This window comes from Oreochromis niloticus, linkage group LG3 (genome assembly GCF_001858045.2).
Source record: "Oreochromis niloticus isolate F11D_XX linkage group LG3, O_niloticus_UMD_NMBU, whole genome shotgun sequence".
NCBI lineage: Eukaryota > Metazoa > Chordata > Actinopteri > Cichliformes > Cichlidae > Oreochromis > Oreochromis niloticus.
The window spans coordinates 83,406,716-83,431,955 of record NC_031967.2 but is presented as its reverse complement, the minus strand read 5'-3'; the positions used below and the strand labels follow the sequence as shown (position 1 = coordinate 83,431,955).

Below are 25,240 nucleotides of genomic sequence, written 5' to 3'. Positions count from 1 at the left end.
TTTGTACTCCAATAATTTATATGTCTGGATAATAATGCTTAATAACAGTTATCAATATCTTCATTTGAGCTAAAGTGCAGATGTCGGTGTCTGTATCTCAGTGTTAAACAGGAAAGAAACAGTTTAGAACAAAGAGATATTTGTTGAAATGTATATGTTTTACCATATTATAAACTAAAATATTTTCATCACACTGCAGGAATTGTGAACTGCAACAAATAAAGTTTGCAGTTCACAATAAAAATACACAGCAGTGGAGAGTAGACTTTATCAAAGTAGATGTCTTTCTGAAAGCGCTGTAACTAAGTTTAAGAATATAATCCACCCACTGTTATAATCTTCAATGACCTGTACCAACATAGAGCAGAGCAGCTATCTGAACGCTACTCCAACAGAGGTCGATTATCTTGTTAATAATTTTACCTCCTCACTACGTACGACTCTGGATACTGTAGCTCCTGTGAAAACTAAAGCCTCAAATCAGAAGTCCCTGACTCCGTGGTATAATTCTCAAACGTGTAGCCTAAAGCGGATAAATCGTAAGCTGGAGAGGAAATGGCGTGTCACAAATTTAGAGGATCATCATTTAGCCTGGAGAAATAGTTTGCTGCTTTATAAGAAAGCCCTCCGCAAAGCCAGAACGTCTCACTATTCATCACTGATTGAAGAAAATAAGAACAACCCCAGGTTTCTCTTCAGCACTGTAGCCAGGCTGACAAAAAGTCAGAGCTCTACTGAGCCAACAATCCCTTTAACGTTAACTAGTAATGACTTCATGAACTTCTTCACAAATAAAATTTTTATCATTAGAGAAAAAATTACCAATAATCATCCCACAGATGTAATATTATCTACAGCTACTTTTAGTACCATTGATGTTCAGTTACACTCTTTTTCTCCAATTGATCTTTCTGAGTTAACTTCTATAATTATTATCTCCAAACCATCAACGTGTCTTTTAGACCCCATTCCTACTATCAGTCCACTAGATGTAGTGGACTGATAGTAGAAGTAGAGCAGCTGATGGCAGCTAACTCTGCCTCACACTGCTTTCTGACTGCATTCAGCTGACACTGAGATGAAGCAGCTGATACTTGGACAGCACACGATGGAAAGGAGGATTTTAGTTGATGTGCACATGAATGATTTGTGTTTCTTCTGCAGGTGAAGGTAGAAAGTGTGTGTGAGCTGAATTGAGCAGCATGGATCAGTGTGAGGACAGAGAGGAGGGAGTCCCTCCCTCTAAAAGCACTCTGTGTGGGGAACATGAGAGCCAGACCAAAGCTCAGAGGTGAGATGACCATCTCTAACTGTCCATGACTCTTCTCCATGTCACAGCTCAGCACTCACATCACTGCTCCATCATTATTCACAGGAACCAACCTGGACCTCCACCCAGCCCTGTGTTCTTAAAGACTGACGCATCTAAACATGGAGACATTACTTTTAATAAAGACGAGACTCTGTTTGCTGCAGAGAGGTGAGCTGTTAGTAACATGAATTCTTTGATTTAACTGTTTGATGTTGTTGGATATAAATTGCAAACACGTCATTCCGTCAATCCCATTCAAACTGTCTTTTTAAAACAAGCGTTTGGTTTCTAAACAACCGAAAATCCACTCCAGCAAACAGGAAGTGAAACACGTAAAAACATTTTCCTATGACATGATATGTAGCAGAAAGTAACACACTGAAAAACTTGTGATTGCCTCTATCTACCTAAAGAGAGGGAGAGGATATAATAGCTATAGATATAAATAAATAAATAAATAAATAAATAAAATGAGCAAGCTGCAGAGACTTGTTAATATTGGAAATATCTTCATCAGATCCAGAACTGACCCAAAGAGAGGGAGAAAAAAAATTAAAGCCCATCTGAAACAAAATGATCACCATTTAATGCTGAAAGAGAAATAACAGAAAGGAGCAAACACCCTGCTTTTCTTTCTGTGAAAAGCACGTGTGTGTGTGTGTGTGTGTGTGTGTGTGTGTGTGTGTGTGTGTGTGTGTGTTTGTAGCAATGCACAAAAATAGTGAGAAGCTCTGCTGTGACATTCCTGAAATACAACAAACACTAAATTCAGTGGTACTCTTCTTGCTGTCTTTGACTTCTGAGGTTTTCTATAGTATCTGCAAACAATTTTATTAAAATTCATGGAGGACACTGAATCTTTACTTCAGCCATTTTTTTCAGCCACAGTAAAAACCAAAAATCACAAAGTACCTGCAGAGGGTCAGGCAAGTCCTAGGGAGTCAGTATATATATGTGTGTGTGTGTGTGTATGTCATCAGGGGACCAGCGGGCTGCATTTCATGCTGTAAGGTTTTGCTGTATTTAATTCTTCATGACTCCTCCACAGAGAGGGCCAACAGAGCTCATCAGAGGTTCCCAGTAGTCAGCATCAAACACACCTGGACATATTTCAGGTATGTACATGTACAACATCTACTTTTACATCTATTTTGCTCACAGCTATCTCCATGCTGGGTTCTGGCTCAGAAGGTAGAGCTTCCTGTTGAACAGAATTTTGTGGTCAGATTTGTGTCTCCACTAAACTGCAAATATATCGGCAGTCTCAAGCATGTCTCAGTATTTCAGCAAGAAAAGCAAACCATACACTTTGGCAGCTGGGCAGGCCCCCCCAAAAAATAAATGGAATAAAATGCCATTTTATTTAAAAGCGCCTTTCAAGATCGAGTACACCTTACAAGCAATTAGGTAACAAAATTACAGTATGGCCAATAACACTTGAAATGTCACAGTTCTGGGTCTGTGTCCCAGCGTTTTCTGTTTTTTATTGTTAATCTTGGTTTTCTTGATGTCTTTGTTTGTTCCTAGGTTTTGGTTCTGTGGTTATATAAAGTGCCTTGAGGCGAGTTTTGGTTTAATTTGGCACTTTACAAATAAAATTGAATTGAATTGTCAGTATCGGGCCTGTGTTTTCCATGTGTCCCTTTTAGTTCTGTGTCTAGTCTGTGTCTTGTGAATTGTTTCTTGTTTCCCGTTTTACGTTGACAGTTCATGTCTGATGTCAGTGTATTCAGTTTTGCTTCCCCTGTTTCATCTTGTCAATTACTCCCAGCTGTGTTCCTCACCTGTTTGTAATCTCCCTGTGTTCTTCTGTTTGTATTTAAGTCATGTCTACTCCTTTATTAGTTGCTTTTTCTGAGGATCATGAGTATGGGAAGTGTGATGTGGGAGCAAAACCTACATGCTGTAATTGTGGAGGGGAACACTGTGTTGCTTTCTGGGGATATGAAGTATTGAGGCAGCAGACAGTTATTCAAAAAAAACAAAAAAACATGGTTGAAACATGGTTGAAGCCTTTTTTGGATTTTAGAGTTTATGTGTATATTGCTGTTAGATATGGTACGAAAGAAAGAAATGGTGGTGGGTTTCTTACGTCGGTTAAGGAAGGTATTCCTTACAAGATTACAAGGTGACAGGGAAGGGGATTTGGAGTATGTAGTAATTAATGTTTGGATAGGAGGGAAAGTGATTATGGCTTTTAATTTTTATAATCCTTGTAAAAAGTTAGTTAAATAAGATAGAGGAAATGGACATGGCAGGAAATATTATATGGTGTGGGGATTTTAATGTACACCATTCGTTATGGGGGAGTGAGAAAACAGACTACAATGGGGAAGTGTTAGAGGAATTTCTGGACAATAAAAATCTTGTATGTTTGAATGATGGGGGAAAAAGACGCAAATTGATATTAGCTCTGGTAGGGAATCCATATTAGACTTAACTTTTGTTTCTAGTTCTTTGGCCCCATTATGTGAATGGTAAGTAAACAATAAGTCATTTTGTAGTGGTCATTATCTGGTAGTGAGTAAAATAAGGACTGGTCAAATACAGGTACCTGAAACATTGGGAGGGAAGTGGGTGTTTGGGAAGGCGAATTGGGGGAAGTTTAGTAGGTTGTGTTAGAGGAAGCTTTTTACAAGTTAAAAATCATTTGCGTGTTGAAAGTGTGAATCAAGAAATCAAAGTATTCTAAGCACTGCTGAGGAGGCTATTCCAAAGACATCGAAGAAAGTTAGGAGGAGAGCAGTTCCATGGTGGAATGATGAATGCAAGCCAGTGGTTAGAGAAAGAAAGCATTTAAGTGGGTCAAACGTTCTCATAATTTTCAACACTTAATTGTCTACAAAAAAGCACAGGCAAAAGTCAGGAATACAACAAAGAGAACGTACTGGACAGTTTTCTGTAATACAATTGGTAGTAATACTCAAATAGAGGAAGTGTGGGGGATGATCGGGAAAATGGGGGGAGACAGAGGAGACTGGACTATCCAATTCTGGATAAGAACAATCAAGTGACTGCATCTGATGGGGAAAAAGCTGAGTTGTTGGCAGGCACTTTTGCTGATATACATAGTCGGAGAAATTTGTGAGATGAAAGTAAACGAGGAAGAGAGGACCAAAGAAAGAAATCTTGAAACTTTAGGGAGGAAGGAAAGTACTGAAGACGTACTGAGTTGTCCCTTTTCTATTGGAGAACTGAAAAGAGCTCTGGGCAGAACCAGGAAAAGTGCTCCTGGGAAGGATGTGTTATGTTGAAACATCTAAGTGATGAAGCTTTAAATAAATTGTTATTGTTGTTTAATAAGGTATGGAAAGTTGGGTGTCTCCTACGTCGATGGACAGAAGCACTAATTATACCAATAAAGCAACCAGCGAAAGACCATAGCGATCCTAGAAATGACAGGCCCATTGCTCTGAGTTCCAATATGTGTAAACTGATGGAAAGGATGGCGAATGACAGATTGGTACAATTTTTAGAGTCAAGAAATATATTAGCACCCTATCAGAGTGGTTTTCATAGAGGTAGAGGGACGATGGATCGAAGCGCAAGTTAATAAAGAGGTGGTAGTTGCTGTCTTCTTTTATGCAGAAAAGGCATATTATATGCTTCGGAGAGAGGGTCTACTGATTAAGTTACATGAAGTAGGGATAGGAGGAAATGTGTTTAATTAGGTATTAGATTTTTTTATGTGAAAGAACAATTTAAGTTAAAATAGGGTCACATGTTTCTGAGCCGTGTAAGACAGAAAATGGAACTCCTCAGGGAAGTGTAGTTAGCCCAACGGTTTTCTCACTTATGATCAATGAAATTTTTAAAGATGTGTCTGATAGTTATAGTAAATTACTTCTTGCTGACGATGGAGCATTATGGGTGAGGGGGAAGAATGTTGACCAACTCATCAAGAAACTTCAAGAGGGGATAGGTAAAGCAGAAAAGTGGGGTGTAGGGTTTTAAATTTTCTTTTAAGAAAACTAAAGTAATGTTTTCCACAAATAAGAAAATTGGGGGAAAAAACATGTTATACCCGTATGGGAAATAATTAAAACGGGTGGCTTGTTTTTGTTTCCTGGGGGGTTGTTTTTGACAAGAGATTAACTTGGGAAAAATCACAAAGCACATTGTGGGGAGAAGTAAAAAGAATCTTAATATTTTGAGGTGTTTAGCAGGACTGACATGGGGTGCTAATTTTGATGCACTTAATAAATATTTATATCACGTTAATTCAATCAACATTAGATTGTGGGTGTGTGGTATATGGATCAGCGGTTAAAACTTAAAGAAGCTGGATGTAATCCAAGCTCGAGCACTGAGACTTTGCTCATGGACTGTTAAAAAAACATCAATATGTGCTCTACAAGTGGAATCAGGAGAAATGCCACTGTATATTAGAAGGCAACAGCTGATAGTTAGTTATTGGATAAATTTGAAAGGTCATGACGAAAACCATACTGTTAAGAAAGTTTTAGAGAATTGGTGGGAAAGAGGAACGGTTATTAAAAATAGTTTTGGCTGGAGTGGGGATGACAGACCGAGAACTTTTAAAATGACAAAGACTTCAGTCAGTGTTGTGGCCTTTACGACCTATATGGACATTGAAATACATTAAAGTAGACAGGTCATTAACAGATACTAAGAGGAAAGTGACCACAGATATTTCTCAAAAAGTTTATAACAGATTTGGAGAGCAAATACAGTGATTTTTTTTTTGATTTTTTTTTTTTTTTTTTTTTTACAGGTGGGTCAAAAGATCCTAGTACTGAAGCCACTAGTGTAGCAGTGGTAACTCCGGAGTTAAATATCAAGATTGCAAAAAGAACATCAAATCTTCTGGGTATATATGCAGTTGAGTTATATCCCATACTGCTGGCTCTAGAATTGGTGGAAGACAGCAGAATCTCAAAAGAACTGATATGTAGTTATTCATTGTCAGCATTATTAAGCATTGAACAAGGAAACACAAATACCCATCAACAAATTTTGTATGATGTTCTTTTTGCTTATCATAGATTGTCTTACTAAAATAAACATGAAGTAATAATGTGGACTCCTGCTCATGTGGGTATTTTGGGTAATGAAAGTGCAGATAGGTTGGCCAAAGCAGCTGTTAAACGAGTCGATATAGATGTACAGTTACCATTGTCAAAATCTGAAGGGAATCTGCCAGGAGATGGCAGCAATGCAACATGTTTGGATGCAAGCTGCCATTAAACCTGAAAGAAGAAGTACTAGTTGCTGGTCTGTCTGCGTATCTACTGTGTGTTTTCCCTGCTGCCAACCATCACATACCTTCGTCTACCTTCCTTCATGTTCTGTTTTGCTGTTTTGTAGTTTGGTTTTGTCACAGTATAGTTTAGTTTTAGCTCCATTTTGCCATTTCCCCCCTTGTGCTTTATGTTACAATAAACCACAATCACATCTCATGGAGTGCGTGCGCGTGGATCCTCATTTATTTACTCCACACGGCTCACTCCATTCCCCATGACATGAAAGATAACATCCTACATTATACTACATAGTATTAGGTAGCATTGTATTGAATACTGCATGAAATGAATCATAAATATATTTTTTTTTAAACTCGTTTTTAGGGCTACTTAATTTTAATATAGGGAGAGAACTAATGTTGTGAATGTGGTGTGTGATAATGTTCCAGTGGACACTTGGCTGAAAGCACTGGAGGGTAATGTGAGCACATGGGAAAATAAAAGAAGCATATAAGGAGGAGTACATGGAGGACTGGTGATGTGCAGAAGATCAGATACAGAGATTTTACTTTATGGGGAGACTTTGAAGAAAGAAGCAGAATCTAAAATCAGTGGGATATTTCACAGGAAGCCAATGAAGTGGTTGAAGGGCTGTAACATTGAGTTCTATTAATGACACAAGAAGCTGAATCTTCCACCAGCTGAAGTCTAAGGAGACATTTGTGTGGTAATCTAGAAAGGATAGATTATAATAATCCATATGTAACATAACCAGAGCTTGTATGAGAATAGAATAGCAATAGTGTTAGCTATGGGGAATGAGAACTTAATATTATGTAAGGGGAAATATGATTTTAGAGAGCCAGGGCTGGAATTTAATTGAGGGATCATGTATATTTTACATAATTAAAGTTATTCCCAGAAACATACCTTCTCCTATGTTCTTCTTTTCTCTCCTGTGTGAGAAAAGCTTTTGGGTCATTAATAAAATATTCTGCTCCAGATACTGGAGGACAAAATCATCACTTTTGTGAAGAACGAGCTGAAGGAGATCCAGACAAGCCTGAGTCCAGATGACCTACAATGTTTTAAGAATCAATGTCAGGATGAAGATGTATTAAAAGGTGTGGATGAAGAGAAGAGTAAGAGAAGCAAAGAAGCATTTTTGACAATTACAGTGGACCTCCTGAAGAGAATGAAGCAAAATAAGTTCGCTGAGAATTTGCTGAGAAGTGAGAATTATTCTGTAAATGTAAAACATTCAACAATTTCTCAAGAAATAGACATAAATACATTCAAAATATGAGCGCGTGATGAATCTTGGACTTTTTGTGTGTTTGTGTGTGTGTGTGTCACTCAGGAACCTGCACTAGGAACTTCCACTGGTGTCAGCATGAATTTAAATCTAAGCTGCAGAAGAGGTTCCAGTGTGTGTTTGAGGGCATCGCTAAAGCAGGAAACCCAACCCTTCTGAATCAGATCTACACAGAGCTCTACATCACAGAGGGAGGGACTGCAGAGGTCAATGATGAACATGAGGTCAGACAGATTGAAGCAGCATCCAGGAAACCAGACAGACCAGAAACAACAATCAGACATGAAGACATCTTTAAAAACATTTCTGGAAGAGATGAACCAATCAGAACAGTGCTGACAAAGGGAGTGGCTGGCATTGGGAAAACAGTCTTAACACAGAAATACACCCTGGACTGGGCTGAAGACAAAGCCAATCAGGACATCCAGTTCATATTTCCATTCACTTTCAGAGAGCTGAATGTGCTGAAAGAGGAAAAGTTCAGCTTGGTGGAACTTGTTCATCACTTCTTTACTGAAACCAAAGAAGCAGGAATCTGCAGGTTTGAAGACTTCCAGGTTCTGTTCATCTTTGATGGTCTGGATGAGTGTCGACTTCCTCTGGACTTCCACAAAACTGCAATCCTAGCTGACCCTAGAAAGTCCACCTCAGTGGATGTGCTGTTGACAAATCTCATCAGGGGGAAACTGCTTCCCTCTGCTCAGGTCTGGATAACAACTAGACCTGCAGCAGCCAATCAGATCCCTTCTGATAGTGTTGGCATGGTGACAGAGGTCAGAGGGTTCACTGACCCACAGAAAGTGGAGTATTTCAGGAAGAGATTCAGAGATAAGGAGCAAGCCAGCAGGATCATCTCCCACATCAAGACATCACGAAGCCTCCACATCATGTGCCACATCCCAGTCTTCTGCTGGATCACTGCTACAGTTCTGGAAGATGTGCTGGAAACCAGAGAGGGAGGACAGCTGCCCAAGACCCTGACTGAGATGTACATCCACTTCCTGGTGGTTCAGGCCAAAGTGAAGAAGGTCAAGTATGATGGAGGAGCTGAGACAGATCCACTCTGGAGTCCAGAGAGCAGGGAGATGATTGAGTCTCTGGGAAAACTGGCTTTTGATCAGCTGCAGAAAGGAAACCTGATCTTCTATGAATCAGACCTGACAGAGTGTGGCATCGATATCAGAGCAGCCTCAGTGTACTCAGGAGTGTTCACACAGATCTTTAAAGAGGAGAGAGGACTGTACCAGGACAAGGTGTTCTGCTTCATCCATCTGAGTGTTCAGGAGTTTCTGGCTGCTCTTCATGTCCATCTGACCTTCATCAACTCTGGACTCAATCTGCTGGAAGAACAACAAACAACCTCCCAGAAGTCTGAAACAAGAGCATCTGCAGAGAAACACTTGGAAGAACAGCAATTGCCTTCCAAGATGTTTAAGCGGAGTCATTCTTTAGAGAGGCTGATTTTATTTCAGAGTGCTGTGAACAAGGCCTTACAGAGTCCAAATGGACACCTGGACTTGTTCCTCCGCTTCCTCTTGGGTCTTTCACTACAGACCAATCAGACTCTCCTACAAGGTCTGCTGACACAGACAGGAAGTAGCTGGCAGACCAATCAGGAAACAGTCCAGTACATCAAGGAGAAGCTCAGTGAGGATCTGTCTGCAGAGAAAAGCATCAATCTGCTCCACTGTCTGAATGAACTGAATGATTGTTCTCTAGTTGAGGAGATCCAACAGTCCCTGAGATCAGGAAGTCTTTCCACAGAAAAACTGTCTCCTGCTCAGTGGTCAGCTCTGGTCTTCATCTTACTGTCATCAGAAGAAGATCTGCATGTGTTTGACCTGCAGAAATACTCTGCTTCAGAGGAGGCTCTTCTGAGGCTGCTGCCAGTGGTCAAAGCCTCCAACAAAGCTCTGTAAGTAAACATGTACACAAAAATGTATATTTATATTAAATTTACAGTGTTTCTTGTTGACCCTAACCTGCATTACCTTTTCAGACAATCGTTTAATATTTCAGGAGCGCAATATTTTTGCAAGCAAAAAATCACATCCTATGCACTAAAACAGCACAAGAGAATACTACTGACATGGTATTTCTCCCTCAGTGTCAGATAAAATGACTGATTGAACCTCATGTGTGGAACAGTCTTTTTATGCTTCACTCTACTATAGTTTTGTCTTTTTACTGCTACTTCAATTTTCTCTAACTTATAAAACAGACTATTCCATGCTATCCTTTTTTTGTTCATTAGAGAATGAAACAAGATATTTTGTGAGTATCCTTTGCACATCAGGTAGCATTTAACATTTTTAAGTTTGGAGAACCGAAAGCTCCTATAAAAAGTCCGTGCAAGGATAAGGCATCCATCTTCAGGCAGAAGAGCTCCAAGTTCTAACCTTTGAGCCAAGGCTATCAACAGTGTTACTCATCTCCCTCTGAACTCAACACAATTTCAGCTGAAGATGTAAGTCGATTATGGCTACAACATGTATACAGTCACTACATAGCCTCCTGAGATCCAGCCTACTCATTTATGTCCACTTTAATCGACATTTGATTTTAGTCTGTAACTTTTTTCTTTCAGCTATAACATTGAGTCCTGTTTTACTGAACAGAGGACATCCTGGCCTTTCCAGTGATATCGCATGTGTTTTAGTGGCCTCTTTTAGTTCCTAAGAAGCAGGACATTAAAAAATGAACTGAAAGATACGTGTTTCCTTGGTTCTCAGAACTATGAATCTAATCTATGAATTTAATCATAGCAACTTTACTTTCCTCATCCAAAGCAAATATATACTGAAACATGTAAAATCTAGTTCATAAACATATAGACGTCTCTATAATAGCTCAGATATGTCTTTTTTTTTTCCACTGGAGGTGATTGGATGATTGCTTTGAAGCTGTCAGCTGGGTGCACACAGATATTCTTGGTTCCTGTTGCCTAGGTGACCAGCTAATGTACTGCCTAGGAGGTCATATGTCAACTGATGATATTCTTTGATTTCGTTGGTTGTCTCTTCAGTAGCTTACTGTCATGATTGAGCTGTGTGGCAGGCAGGAATGGACCCAAACACAAACTCACGGGGATAGAACTTAAACTCAAAAGCAAAACCTTATTCATACAACAATACAAAAACAACAATACAAAACTTAACTAGGAAAAATTAATTATAATGCGCACCAGGAGACACGAATAATCACACACAGCTATGAGGGAGAAGGTGACACAGAACTGAGGGAGACGTGGACATAAATACACAGAGGGATAATGAGGGAAGTAGGAGCACACGGCGAACACAGCTGACACAGACAATCATAACGAGACAGGGCACAAACACAAGCACAAACACACAGTTTCTTTTGCATGTTAATCACTTCCAGGCTGTATGCAGCTTTAGGGAGAGGGGGAGGAGATGTTTTCTTCACTGTCAGAGGGAGTAAACTGTTTTTAACCTGCTGGTTTTGAAATTGATTGATCTGAATTTGTTGCTGGAATCTCAGTTGCTGTGAAGGTTTCTGCTGTCTACTGTTATATCGCAAATTGGAATAGGTCTCCAAAATAGATGGATGAATATGATATGTTTCAATTTCTAATCAGGAGCAAGAAATCATGTTATTCAGTGCTGTGCATTCTGAAAGTGACCCATCAGGAAAAAATTGTGTTTTATGTAGGATGACCTTAAAAGGATTTCAAACACATTTAGAAGGGATAACAAACTCAGCAGCTGCTTGAAGGTTTTCACTATTTTTCACTATTGTTTTGTTTCTCTTAGACTGACCTACTGTAACCTCTCAGAGAGAAGCTGTGAAGCTCTGTACGCAGTTCTCACCTCACCGCCCTGTAATCTGAGAGAGCTGGACCTGAGTAACAATGACCTGCAGGATTCAGGAGTCAAGTTTCTTTCCGCTTTAGTAAAGAGCCCACACTGTAAACTCGAAACTCTCAGGTCAGGATTTAAATGATGATTTAAATTGTCTAACCTTAACAAAGTTGTTCAGTGACCTCTTTTATACTTTTTGTTTCTTTTTTAAATGAAAGTAACTGCATACATAATATTTAGAACCATTTTCAATTTCTAACACTAATTTGTTTTATACTCGTAAGATGAAAATACAAAAAAACAAACAAACAAACAAAAAAAAACTACATTTTTAGGCAATAATGAAATGTACAGCTTATTTGGTTCATCTATATATTTAGACCTAAAATCTGAGGAAATGTTGGAGAAACAGCCTAATCCAAGTAATCAATTAAGAAGCTTATTGGTAATTAGTGGCTGGTTCAGAATTTGTTCTAATTTGCATTACTTACTTTTAAAGGTAAATTCCACAAAATTAAATTTTTATCTTCTCTTCAACAACATTCAAATCCACCAGATCTTCTTCCTTGGTTTTTATTTCTTTTCTGAAGGTTTTTACTTACCTGTTAGTTCATATATTAGTTTGATTTATAGAATATTCTACTACAAAAATAAAAAGATGCACTTCTTCTTGAGAGAACGAAAGGGATGGCTGGGTGAGCTCCACTGGCCCTGAGCTGGAAATTCATTAAATTATCACAGTAGTAACTGCCATGGTTTCAAAAAGCAAGCCATCTTACTCTGTAGATAATACAGGGTTCTGGAGCCACATATAGGTTAGGAGACTCACCACTGCTAACTACCTCAAAATCATCTGAACTTCTTCCCTGCTAACCCTGATAAAAAAGTATCCGTTGTAGCCTTACAGGTGAAATTCTATCAGTTCCACCTGTTAACGGTAGGTTTTCTATTGACCTAGTTATTTCTGAGATGAGTTTAGTAGCCTGGACAGCAGTTTCCAATGACAGGTTATTTTTAGTATTGGGCTCCGTGATCCATATACTTTTATATGCCATATGCTGCCTTTCTAATATTGTATGTTGTTACCTTACACCAGTGGTTCTCAAACTTTTTACATCATTCTCACATGGCAGGAAATACTTTTAAACTCAAACATGACAGAAAAGCCTAGCTTGCATTCTTCAGTAAGATTTTTAGACGAACAACTTTCATTTCAAGAAACTATTTGTGACTTCTTGTCACTAGACTGTTTCATTAGTTTGCAGCATCTTCAAAAGCATCAAGTTAAACATAATTTGAACTTTGCCATAAATTCAAAAATACATTTTAGTCTTGTGAACAGCTGTGAACAGCTTAATGCTTTTCACTCTTAGAGCCTTAGAGTAAGCCTGTTTTTGACTGCAGAGCGTGTCTTCTTCAGCATAAGTAAAATCAGTAGGTACACATGTATTAAATGGATCTCTCCCCAAAGCAATCTGAGCACTGCTATCTCGAAATAATTTCTGAAAAAAATGCTCTCAGAGGAGAGATGTGCTCCCCCTGCAACCCAGCCCTGGATTGAAGAAGATGGATGGATGGATAGATGTTATTGTGTGTGATAAACAGATAATCATTGTTCATAGATGGGTTGTTGTTTTGTGTGCCTGCAGTCTGTCAGGCTGTCTGATCACAGAGGAAGGCAGTAATTATCTGGCATCAGCTCTGGCCTCAAACCCTTCTCATCTGAGAAAGCTGGACCTGAGCTACAATCATCCAGGAGACTCAGGAGTGAAGCTGCTGTCAGATGGACTGAAGGATCCAGGCTGGAGACTGGACACTCTCAGGTATGAAGAGATTGTGTGATAGAGGAGGAAGAGCTGAAAACATACCCTTTGTCGTTCACTCACTAACTGTTTGTTACATGCAGATGTGACATGACTTGATCAACAAGGCATACAATGTAGCTTTCCATCACCAGTGTATGAATGTGTGTGTGAATGGGTGAATGACTGAATGTGTAAAGTGCTTTGGGTTCCTTTGGGACAAAGTAAAGCACTATACAAATACAGGCAATTTACCATACTAATCCCGGAGGGAGAACTTCTCCAGGAAAAATTGTAGATATTTCAGTATAGTTAAAAGTTCAAATGAGATAAATCTCTGTATATAGAGGCTGAGGACATATTTATCCTAGATTAAAACAAACACTGGAACTGGGGGAAACTGTAAGCCTAGATTTATAAAAAGAACATAAGTTGAAAACAAGAGATGTTTTCTTTACAATTTAAAGTCAAGCAGCCCTGCAGAAATGTATTTACTGTATGTATTTAATTACTTAATTGAACTTCAGACTTGTGAAGGAACAGTGGTAGGGATTCTGACCGACAGCTTGCATAGGTCTGGGCCAGTGCCCTTGCCTGTTTCTGGAAGGTCCTGACAAAGACAGCAGCTAGGGCTTGCGACCTGCTGGTACAAGGTGTGAGAAATGGCAGAGTGCAAAAATGTTTGTTTCTTCTGGAAAGTGTGTCAAAAAACCTGATGAAGAAAGTGTAGAAAACATCATAGATTCAGCAGAAGAAACTGGCAGAGGCAGTTTTCACATGTTATCTGTGTACAGTAAACATGGCTTAAGCTGAGGTTAGATTTAGTTTTCCACAGGTACACTGCAGTTATGACATATTAAATGATAGGCTTGATGCTGCTGCTGGAGGCTGTGCACCATTCATTAAACCAAACATCAAATACAGGGAACTGGCTAAAGGCGATAATCTCTAGCACTGTAGAAATGCACTGGTCCCTTGATAGTTTCAACCTGAAACTTTATGGTATATTGTTCACTATTTGTGTGACAGAAGCACAGATTTCTCTGTGTGTATGTGGAGAAGTACGCTGGTAAATCAGAACAGGTTTCAGGTAAATGTTGGCTTTGAAACACATGAAAACAATGCTGCACGCACTCAGAGGTCATGTACAGTAAGCACACTGACACTAAAGGGAGAAAAACAGCTGGCAGCAAAGGCAGGACCTTTCCAGCTAAACAGAAGAGGAATATAAAGATAATGAAAAACAACGTTTGAATCAGTCATATTTTATTTAATACAGTGGTGCAGTGACAGATCCAGGATCAGTCCAAATCATTAGCAATTTGATCCACGTATGGACTGAAGTGTATTTGTGAAAATGTTGGACTGCTCCTTTATCAGTGTCTAAAAGTAGCTGTATGAGAGCCATGTAATGTCCATGTGGGCAAGCTGAAAGAGACTGTACTGGTCATGTTTGCAAGATGGCGCCTGTGTGTTCGGCACGCTGTCTATCACTCTCCTTTATTTGTTTTGTTTTATTGTTGTTTTATTAGCTAACTTTGCGCTACATGTCTGTCCTACTTTGTATTATCATCACCAAACATTATTGGAAATAGTTTTATCCATCCAGATCTCTGACCAGCCTGGATATGAAAACCAAGGCTTTTTGCCTTCCTATCTGGAAGCAATACCACTGTACTAGCGTTCCCTACCACTGTCACCAGATTTGCGGAAGCGATGCAGGAGATGGGGTAACCGTTGAGGTCGTCTTGTCAAGTTGAAATCCTGGATTTCTCATTTTTCCTATGAGTTCTGCTCCATCCGCTGTTTTTGTCTGCAACTTTTGGAGACTTACTAAGATTTCTTGAAATAAGAACAATATCTAGATTTAAATAAAGCTTAAAATAACTCTTTTACACTTATTCCAGGCAAAAAATCAGAACAATTGAAACTTAAAATAAGCTTTAACCACTTAATCTAGGCAAAAAATAAACATAGTTAAATCTTAAAATAAGTCCTGCACATTTATTTCAGGCAACCAATCACGGCAATTGAAACCTAAAATAAGCTTTAACCACTTGTTCTAAGTGTAAGGAGCTTGGAAAGAAAAGCGTCTGGACTTCTTTGAGTTGCTTAAAGACGTTACACATCTCATCCGAGAAGCTTTCTCAGTTCTAAGGGTCAATGGTGGGGAGTCCCAGATTTAAACCTAGTAGGAGTTTCCCCCCAAAGAGGGACAAAGGACCCCCTGATGATCCTCAGGGTCCTCATGATCATCAGGGGGTCCTTTAACTCTGTTAAATCAAATAAAACCAACATAAGTCTAAGTGCTTTTTTAAAGTTTTCATTTTTTTTAAGAAAAAGTACTTTGTATTACAATAATAATAATAATAATAATAATAAAAATAATAATAATAATAATAATAATGAATTCAAGTGTAAATTGCAACTTCAAACCTATCAGGTCCAAAACAACACAGACCTAAGTTACATCTAGGTCAAACAGCTCTACGTTTCAATAAAAATTTCTACAGCCTGCTATGACTTTATTGTATGAGCCTGTGGTGTCTTGCTCATGGATATTGTCCTTTAACACTTAAGTCTGAATGACAGACAGAAGCGTATCCACACATTTAGGACAGGTGAGATGCAGGGTGTAGTAGTATGCCATAAGATACAGCTAACCTTCTCCAAGGTCATCTGTGGCAAATGTGGTGATGGGAGTGGTTCCAACTGCAATAAGGCCCCTAAAAGAGCATAACAGGGTTGACACTGGATATTCTGTTGGCAAAAAGGAAAAAACAAAGACAAAATTGTACATTGTATGGAGAAACTCCAAAGCTATCACAGGGTAGTTCAAATACTTAACCACAAATATGTATTAGACTTAGACTTAACTTTAATGATCCCTTTTGGGTGCACCCTTGGGTGATACATGAATGATGACAACCATAGATCAGATGCGACACAGACCATATTAATGTTATTTCTCTTTAGATTAACAAATACTGTATAGAACATCCCAAATATTCATGCCATTGTAAATGTAAAAAATTCTGCCTCATCACCATTAGGATTGTCTTTACACACTTTAGGAAATGACAAAGATACTGCTCCTGTGATAGTTAAATATGAAATTATTTCCAATTTCTGTTTTTAATTTCTTTATAATTTTCTGTATTATTTTTATTGAAATTTTTTGATCCATCAGTGTTTGTGCCATTTCAGATTTATGCACACTTTTTTAAATATAAACTACATTGTTGGAGGACTTGGCATGGATAAAAAGGCCATATGCCAAATAAACTGTTAAAGTGAAGGCTGTAGGGGCATTATTTGATAACAAATATGAAGAAACCCAGACATGAAGGACATGAATCAGGACATGAACAATTCCAAATTGTCAGTTTGTCAAATACATTTAAATGTAATTTAAATATTTTATTGATTTGACAACATAAAACTGATTCTATGTAAGATCACTGTCAGTGTGTGCAACACAAAAGTAATTTAGACATTAATTTGCATAAATATGCATATGCTTGGCCTACCATTTAGAACCGAAAGGTTGCAATCATCCAAACCCTCCATGATGAGAACTTTTCCCTGAGTACAGAAAACATATATGTTTGGGTCAAAAAGAAAAACTGAGTCAAGACACCATCTGCCATAGATCCAAAGTCTATACAATCAGACACCTTGACAAGGTGTAAAAGACAGACCAACTACACCCTGTGTTAATTCCATGGTTAAATCCTATAAAAATGCTCACTTAAAAATTTATGACAAGGCTATTCCAAACTAGTTTTCAAACTAAAACTAATAGTGCCCAACTGCTTGTCAAGTCATTCAACAAATGATCAAAGCTCAGATTAGGCCACTTCATCCAAGGTTAAAGTAACCTGATTTATATTAATAGTTTACAACATAAATAACTGGAAGTGAGTTCACATCTCCAACTTAAAATAGTTTATATGATTAATCACAATCTGTCGGAAATGAAGCTTAAAGTAAATCTATAAGTTAAGATGTCTTTCATTAATGTGCATTAATTTATTCCCTTGTTTTATATTTTCTATTTGATTACCCAAACTGGACTTGCAAATAGAATTTGAATAAACTCATGTTGATTGAATGTAATTTTGGTGATAAGACAGTTAACTCTTGGTGACTTAAGTAAATCTTCATTTAAATTAAATATAGATCTGTCCTGCACCCTTGTCTTTTTCCATAACAAAAAAAATAAATAAAAAAATAAGCAGCAGAGAACCCTGGATGTAAGCCACTGGTGCTGGAGCTGCAGGCTTAAGTTATCCATAAATGAATTTATAAACAGCGTTATAAAGTTACGAACACACTTGTGAGATTTGTCTCAAACCAGTATCGGTCCTCCCAAGTTATGCACACAAACACTAGTGATGTGCGATACCACTGATTTTCTTGCCGATCCGATACAAAGTAATATTCAGGGTGGTATCGACGATACTGATCCGATACCGATACTTTGTACAAAAACGTATTTTATTTATTGTATCTCAAATTATAGCATCATAATGATTACAGGACATCAGATTACTTGTTCTTATCACGTAATAATGCAGGGTTCATCATATAGAAATAAAAAAAACTGAAGTTGTGCGCTATTTGAACACCTTGCCTGCCTGCAGCACGAAAGGACTCTGTGAGAGGCGTCTGTCTCGCCCTAGCAGCACCTGTCCCTCTCCTCCTCTTCAGTTCGCCTCAACATACGCTCGTCATATTCTGTGATATGATTTACTCTGTGTTTGACAAGGTTAGTGATGTTGCCAAAACCATACATGCCAACCCTCCCAATTTTTCCGGGAGAATCCCAAATTTCAGTGCCCCTCCCGAAAATCTCCCAGAGCCACCATTCTCCCGAATTTCTCTAGATTTTCCACCCAGACAACAAAATTGAAAAACCATATCGCAGAATTCATAGCGCGGCCCAGCCAATTCCAGTTTCCAACACTGGCGGCAGCTACTTAGTTTTAATATTACTCTTATTTCTATTTCTGGGTCGCAAAAAAACTTTTAACATATTTTCAGGTGAGAATGTAGCTGTGTAAACTTCAAATATCTGAGCCGACCGACACATCGTTTTCAAACCCCCGCGGTCTTTCACTACTCGGGTTAAACATGATATATAAGTCACTTTAATAACTTAAAAATGTTATTGTTCGGCTTTTTCAGTGTTTTATTTGTTCATTAGTAAATCGGTTTGGCTGAGATTAAAGTTATTACATTAGAGTAAATTAAATTTAACTTTATTAATCCTTCGGGAGGGTTCCTCCGGGGTTTTCACACAGCTGAATAAACGTCAAACAGAAAACTAATTAAACAAAGTGTGAGACGGTCGAGAGTTTACGTAAGTGCCCGGTTATATTTTAGACAGCAAGGAGCAGACTGTAGAGTTTCACTCCATCGAGGGAGCTTATGCTGTACTACCAGGCTTTCTTTAGACTGTGGTCCTCAGGTGGAAGCAGCCTTGGACACCCCCACTGTTTCCGGGCTGGCCAATAATAACGGTGACATTTAACGTATTTTATCGGATAAATAAACCCGTAAAATGTATCCCCCCCCTCACACACACACACACAACAGCCCTTTTGAATGTCTCCCTAGTATGGCCACAACACCTCACTCTTGGAGCACTCTTTTGCCACGTGTCGCAAACCATGTCTCAGCTGTTTGTGGAGGTAAAAAAAATGTCCGCACATGACCCCAATTACGCTCAGCCATTGTTGTGAGTGCATATGCCAAGGGGCTGCGAGACATTTATACAGCCGTATTTCGCACATGACTATGAACGGCGGAAGAGGAAGTAGTTCCTTTGGATGTAGACAATCCGAATGTTATAGTTTCTTTCCACTGTGTTCCTATTAATGATAAACTACAAATTTATTCTAAATTACTAAAATATCGATATTTTAATGTGAGAATCGATTCTAGAACATAAATGATTGGTATCGGAGGAATCGATATTTCAGGATCGATCCGCACATCACTAACAAACACACCAAGCATGGTGCAGACAGAGAGCGCGCGGCTTAAGAAGGAAAAAAAAAAAACATTGCAGCTTTATAGTTCTTTTGTCGTATAGCTATGTTAAGTATATTGAACACAAAACTAAATTTACCCAACTAGCACCATTAATAATTTTAAACTCTCACTCCATGCTAACAATTCAGCAAACTAAATGAACTAAGCTAGCTAGCTGGCTGGCAGTTTTGGCTAACTACTCATTGGTAGTGAACTGATAGTTCTGCCTCGGTAAAACTTAATATTTGATCACAACTGATGTTACTACAGTAAAACAAAGCTAAAAGAACCCGAAATCTTTGTAAGCAAAAGTTAATTACCTTAACAGAATTCAGTCCAAATCTGCTCCCTCGTGTCCTTCACGCTGATTCAAACAGTGAGATAATGGACAGAGCCACTTGAGGGCAGCCAGGGGTGAGGTAGTGTTACACATTTTTGTCTGTGTAAAGCTTGCAAAACGTGAACATAACATGCATAATGAACTGGCATTAGAAATGTTTTTGTTTGTTTTTTAAACAAATGACCCATCAATTACTATGACTCTTGTAGTGGTCTTTAGAATCAAATAAGTCAAATAAAATCAAACAAGTTAAATGCAGACTTGGTATAAACCATTCTTCCAACTTGGTATTGACCTCTAATACTCTGCCCTCCAAGAACTTCTTTCAGGTCTTTTTCCCAAACAACATGCCGTGTTGGAGGTGTGGGATATGTTTTGTTTTTGTTGCCTTAACATTCAAGTCTCTTTTAAGCAATATTAATACAATTCATAGCCGCAGTCCAGACTTTTGTGTGATATGGTTGTACGGAGGAATACAGGAACCTAGCAACCTAACCCTAGTGCTAATACATTATTTAACTTTTTAATATGAACTAGACTATGGAACACCAAAGTGTTAAAAATGTGTCATTCAATTTTTATTTTACATTATGTATTTTTATAATACTTTATTAAATATTTATTTCACTACGATCTTTTTTGTTGTTGTTGTAATAATAGAAACATTTTCAGACACTATAATTTTTCTTAAGGTGTTATACAAATAAACGATAAATATGATGATGGTCTGACCCCCCTCCTCCTTTCAGGGTGGAGCCTGCTGGAGTCCAATGGTTGACACCAGGTCTGAGGAAGTGTAAGTGTGTTTTTAATGCGATTCATGAAAACAAAGCAGCACACATTCAACCATCTTCAAACTGTCACATCATTCATTCACATCTCTGATGTCAGGAGTCATCATCAAAGTGTCAATCAATGAACAGATGATGGATCAATAACTGCAGCTGGATTGTGTTTGTTCTCTCCATCAGATTCCTGTCAACTCACAATCGACACAAACACAGTGAACACAGAGCTCCAACTGTCTGACAACAACAGGACGGTGACACATGTGGAGGAGGTTCAGTCATATCCTGATCATCCAGACAGATTTGATGTTCATCAGCTGCTGTGTGCAAATGGTCTGACTGGTCGCTGTTACTGGGAGGTCGAGTGGAGAGGAAGGGTTTATATATCAGTGAGTTACAGAAGCATCAAAAGGAAAGGAGAAAGTAATGACTGTGAATTCGGACTCGATCATCAGTCCTGGAGGTTGCACTGCGCTAATGATGGTCCTGTTTATGTCTGTCACAATAAGACATTTGCATCCCCCTCCTCCTCCTCCTCCTCTGTCTCTAACAGAGTAGCAGTGTATCTGGATCATCCTGCTGGCACTCTGTCCTTCTACAGAGTCTCCTCTGACACTCTGATCCACCTCCACACCTTCAACACCACATTCACTGAACCTCTTTATCCTGGGTTTTGGTTAAATTATAATTCCTCAGTGCGTCTGTGCTGAGTTGAGAGTAAAGAGTGTCTTCCTGTTAGACAAACACTCTGACTGTTGAACAGATAGTTCAGTCTGTACATGTCTGTCTCTTTCACTGGAAACACATTTTCAGATTCATGGATTCAATCAGTTGATGTTTAAAACTGTTCTAAATGATTCATTGTAAACTTCTTCCTATTCAGTCCTTAAAGATGGAAGTTACCATTATTCCAGGATCCCGGTGTTGCTTTTCTTTTTCCGCTTCACAGTGAATATCAGTGTGTTGTGTTTGTGTGAAGCTCCGTGTACAACCAGCTCCTCTGCATTTTCAACAAGTCTGAGCTCATTGAAACAAATCCAAATGTTTCATTTGTTTTTCTTAATGGGATTTTTTCCAAACTCTCCACAGGCTCTCACTGTTTCACTCATTGTTGGAAGCTCATCATTTGAAAATGTTTCAGCCATATAAGCTGAAAATATTGGCTCAATAGTTCAAACTTAATATGATTGTATTGAGGGATCATAATGGATATGGCTTATTTAATAAACAGCAAACCCTGCATTAAAACACTGTAACATTGACATCTTTTCCACAGAGACAATTTTAACCAGAATATTTTGTAGTGTGTCGGTAAGAGCTTGGATATGAGATTTTCAAATAAGATTTATTATTATTATTACCTGCTTATTTTTCGTTCCTTATTTTGTAATGTCCTATGTTAGTGCTGTTACGATATAAATATATATCCTTAATGCTTATTTTCTGTTTATATTGTTTTATAGAGCCCAGTGTAGGAAAACGCCCTTGTGAGTTAGAATGTATGCCAAAAGTCACAGAGTAGACTGCACGTCTTGTGCAGAAAACATGAAGTATAGAAAAAGCGGAACTAACTGTGTGTGTGTGTGAGTGTGAGAGTGAGTGAGTGAGTGAGTGAGTGAGAGAGAGAGAGAGAGAGACGTGCAGCAGAACTATATAACCATGCTGGCTTCCAATGCTTTCAGACCTGAGCTTGTGTGATCGTGTGGCGGGTCTCCATTTCCGGAAATGTAAAAATAAAGATCATTTTTTGAGCTTGACCACTCTGAGTCCAGTCTTTCTCTGTCGCCAAAAGAATTCAAAAGAACGGAATTTAATAATGCCTAACCCTATACTTACCTGCTGATTTCATGACCGTTCATGAAGAGTTTTTATATGTCTTTCTAGTTTCACTGCAGTTCAATTATGTCAGTTAAACATGATTGCTGTGTACGAAGTCATGAAACGAGCAAGTATGCTCAGGCTGTCCACACCTACATTGGTAGTTTTTTGAAAACACAGCTTTTTCTATGCGTTTGGGCCTTTCGTCCACATGTAAACATCGTTTTAGATCACTGAAAACTGAGATTTTTAAAAACTCCTGCCAGCGTGGAGATTTTCAACAACTTTTTTTGCATGTACGTGTTGACAACATGCATGCCAACCCTCCCAATTTTTCCAGGAGAGTTCCGAATTTCAGTGCCCCCCCCAAAAAAAATTCTCCCGAATTTCTCCTGGCTTTCCACCTGGACAACAAAAATGAAAAACCGTATCCCAGAATTCATAGCGCATCCCAACCAATTCCAGTTTCCAACAATGGCAGCAGGCACTTAGTTTTAATGTTACTCTTATTACTCTTTCTGGGTCGGAAATTAAACTTTTAGCATATTTTCAGGTGAGAATGTAGCTGTGTAAACTTACAAAATCTGAGCCGGCAAGAACAGCGAACTCCCAGCACATCGTTTTCAAACTCCCGTGGTCTTTTGCTACTCAGGTTAAACATGGAATATATGTGTCTTTGATAACCTAAAAATGTTAATGACTTTTGTCAGTGTTTTATTTGTTCCTGAGTAAATCGGTTTGGCTGAGATTAATGTGATTAGATTAGATTAAATAAAACTTTATTAATCCCTCGGGAGGGTTCCTCTGGGGGTTTTCACAAAGCTGAATAAAGGTCAAACAAAAAACTGATTAAACAGAAGTAAGAGAAGAGAGTTTTGGTGTATGGCTTGTGTCAAAATTTGTTTGATGACACTATCCTTGACTTTTTGACCTTACCGGAAGTACTCTGGAAGTGACTAATTGATTCCAGATGTGTGTAATATGATCCATTATGTCACTATAGCTTCCGCGTGCATGAAAGTGTTTCTCACTAATTTCCTTCCCAAAAACACTCTGGCAATCCCCTCGCCCGACAACTACGGACGCACGTCCAACGCCTACTCGCACGCGTAGGCCATTCAGTGGCTGGAGTGGGTAGCTCGCTCTCAGAAAATCCCCATTAAAAACGCTTTCAAGACGTGAGGGGAGAAAAAAATAGGCCCGTACTTTGTAGACGGATATGCGGAGATAGAGGGAGAGATGTGGGTGAGGGAGTTTCTGGGGTGCTTTTATCACGCCTGTCCAACGTGCTACAGGCCCGAGGAGATTTGCCCTTTGACCCACACTCCTTATGGGGACCTGCACACCTCTACCAAGGCGAGGCTCCGTGAGCTGAGAAACATTTACCGCGTCAGCACAGTCACGCTGTGGAAGCACGAGTGGAGCGAGATGAAAAAAATCAGACGAGGAGGTCAAAAAGTTCCTGCGGCGCTACGCAGCTCCGGAACCTCTGTCTTCTCGCTTGGGTCTTTACGGGGGGCATACTTCGGCCTTGAGGTTGCGTTACAGCGCCTCGCCCGGAGAAAATGTGTATTATGTAGACGTCACATGCCTGTACCCTTACGTCAACGCCAAGTGCGCTTACCCTCTGCATCACCCCAAAATCATACGAGAGAATTTTGTCGACCCTCGTCTTTATTTCGGGTCGATGGGAGCCACCATGTATCTGCGTTCTACAATACGAAACCTCCAGAGGCAAATTAATCTTTATCCTCTGCCGCACTTGCGCTGAGACTAATCACTTAAGCGGCCCGTGCCCTCACGACGACGAGGCCAGAGCTCTCACCGGGGTTTGGGTCAATGTCGAGTTCGACAAAGCCTTAGAATTGGGTTACAGGGTGGGTAAACTCACAGAGGTCTGGCACTTTGATCATCGCAGCAGCAGCATCTTTGCAGACTATATTAACACCTTTCTCAAAGGCAAACGGGAAGCCTCCAGCTATCCTCCGGAAACTGTTCGTGACGAGGAGGAGAGATGCAAATATGTGGAAGAGTACCACAGGCGTCAGGGTATACGGTTAGACCCGTCTAAAATCGAGATGAATCTGGCCAAGAGACAGGTGTCTAAACTGTGTCTCAGAAGCTTCTGGGGAAAGTTTGCTCAGAGAACCAATCTAACGCAGACGACTCTGGTCAGAAGGCCCAGTCAGTTTTTTAACTTTGTCTTTTCAGGCCAGTATGACCTCAAACACATCTCTTTTTTAAAGAGCAAAAAAAAGGATGTGGCGTTGATTCAGTGGAGTTATGAGTGCTGTGTGATACCACCCGTCGCTTCGAATAATGTTTTCATCGCCGCTTTCACCACCGCATACACCCGCCTAAAACTCTACGAATATTTAGAAAAATTGCAGCGCAATGTTCTGTACACCGACACTGATCTACGTAGTGAAACAGGAGGAGGAACCTCTAGAGCTGGGCAACTATCTCAGGGATTTGACGGACGAATTAGACGGGGACACCATCCAGGAATTTGTCTCTGCAGGTCCGAAGACTTACACCTACCGGACCAGAACCAAGAAGAAGCTGGTGGTAAAAATGAAAGGTATAACGCAGACTAGCGAATGCTGCGAGCGCATCAATTTTGACAGTATGAGCAAGCTGGTGGAAAGTTACCTCTCAGGTATGAAGGAGGTGGAGCTCAAGACCTCTCAGCACGGCATTCAGAAGGATAAGAGTGGGTTTCTGCTCAAAAACAGAACATTTCAGAACATTTCTTTCGTCTGGTCTACGACAAGAAACGCTCTTCCCAGATATGCCTT

At 39.3% G+C, this 25,240-nt stretch overlaps 1 protein-coding gene across 1 annotated transcript; it reads left to right on the top strand.

Annotated features, from left to right (window-relative positions):
* The first annotated feature begins 1,255 nt into the window (after positions 1–1,255).
* Positions 1,256–22,381, top strand: LOC109201517 (protein NLRC3-like). Its single transcript, XM_025905260.1, has 10 exons — positions 1,256–1,291; positions 1,376–1,480; positions 2,361–2,427; positions 7,520–7,748; positions 7,877–9,135; positions 9,226–9,746; positions 11,608–11,781; positions 13,305–13,478; positions 18,171–18,228; positions 20,825–22,381. The coding sequence occupies exons 4-10, from the start codon at positions 7,712–7,714 to the stop codon at positions 21,332–21,334; spliced, it is 2,733 nt and encodes a 910-aa protein (XP_025761045.1). The 5' UTR covers positions 1,256–1,291; positions 1,376–1,480; positions 2,361–2,427; positions 7,520–7,711; the 3' UTR covers positions 21,335–22,381.
* The last annotated feature ends 2,859 nt before the right edge of the window (positions 22,382–25,240 follow it).

Excerpts from the sequence above, each read along its gene's own strand:
- LOC109201517 (XM_025905260.1), top strand. The coding sequence starts at position 7,712 with ATGAAGCAAAATAAGTTCGCTGAGAATTTGCTGAGAA. Across the intron at positions 9,136-9,225 it reads AGTTTCTGGCTGCTCTTCAT|AAACACTTGGAAGAACAGCA; the intron begins GTCCATCTGACC and ends GCATCTGCAGAG. Across the intron at positions 13,479-18,170 it reads TGGAGACTGGACACTCTCAG|TTCGCCTCAACATACGCTCG; the intron begins GTATGAAGAGAT and ends CCTCCTCTTCAG.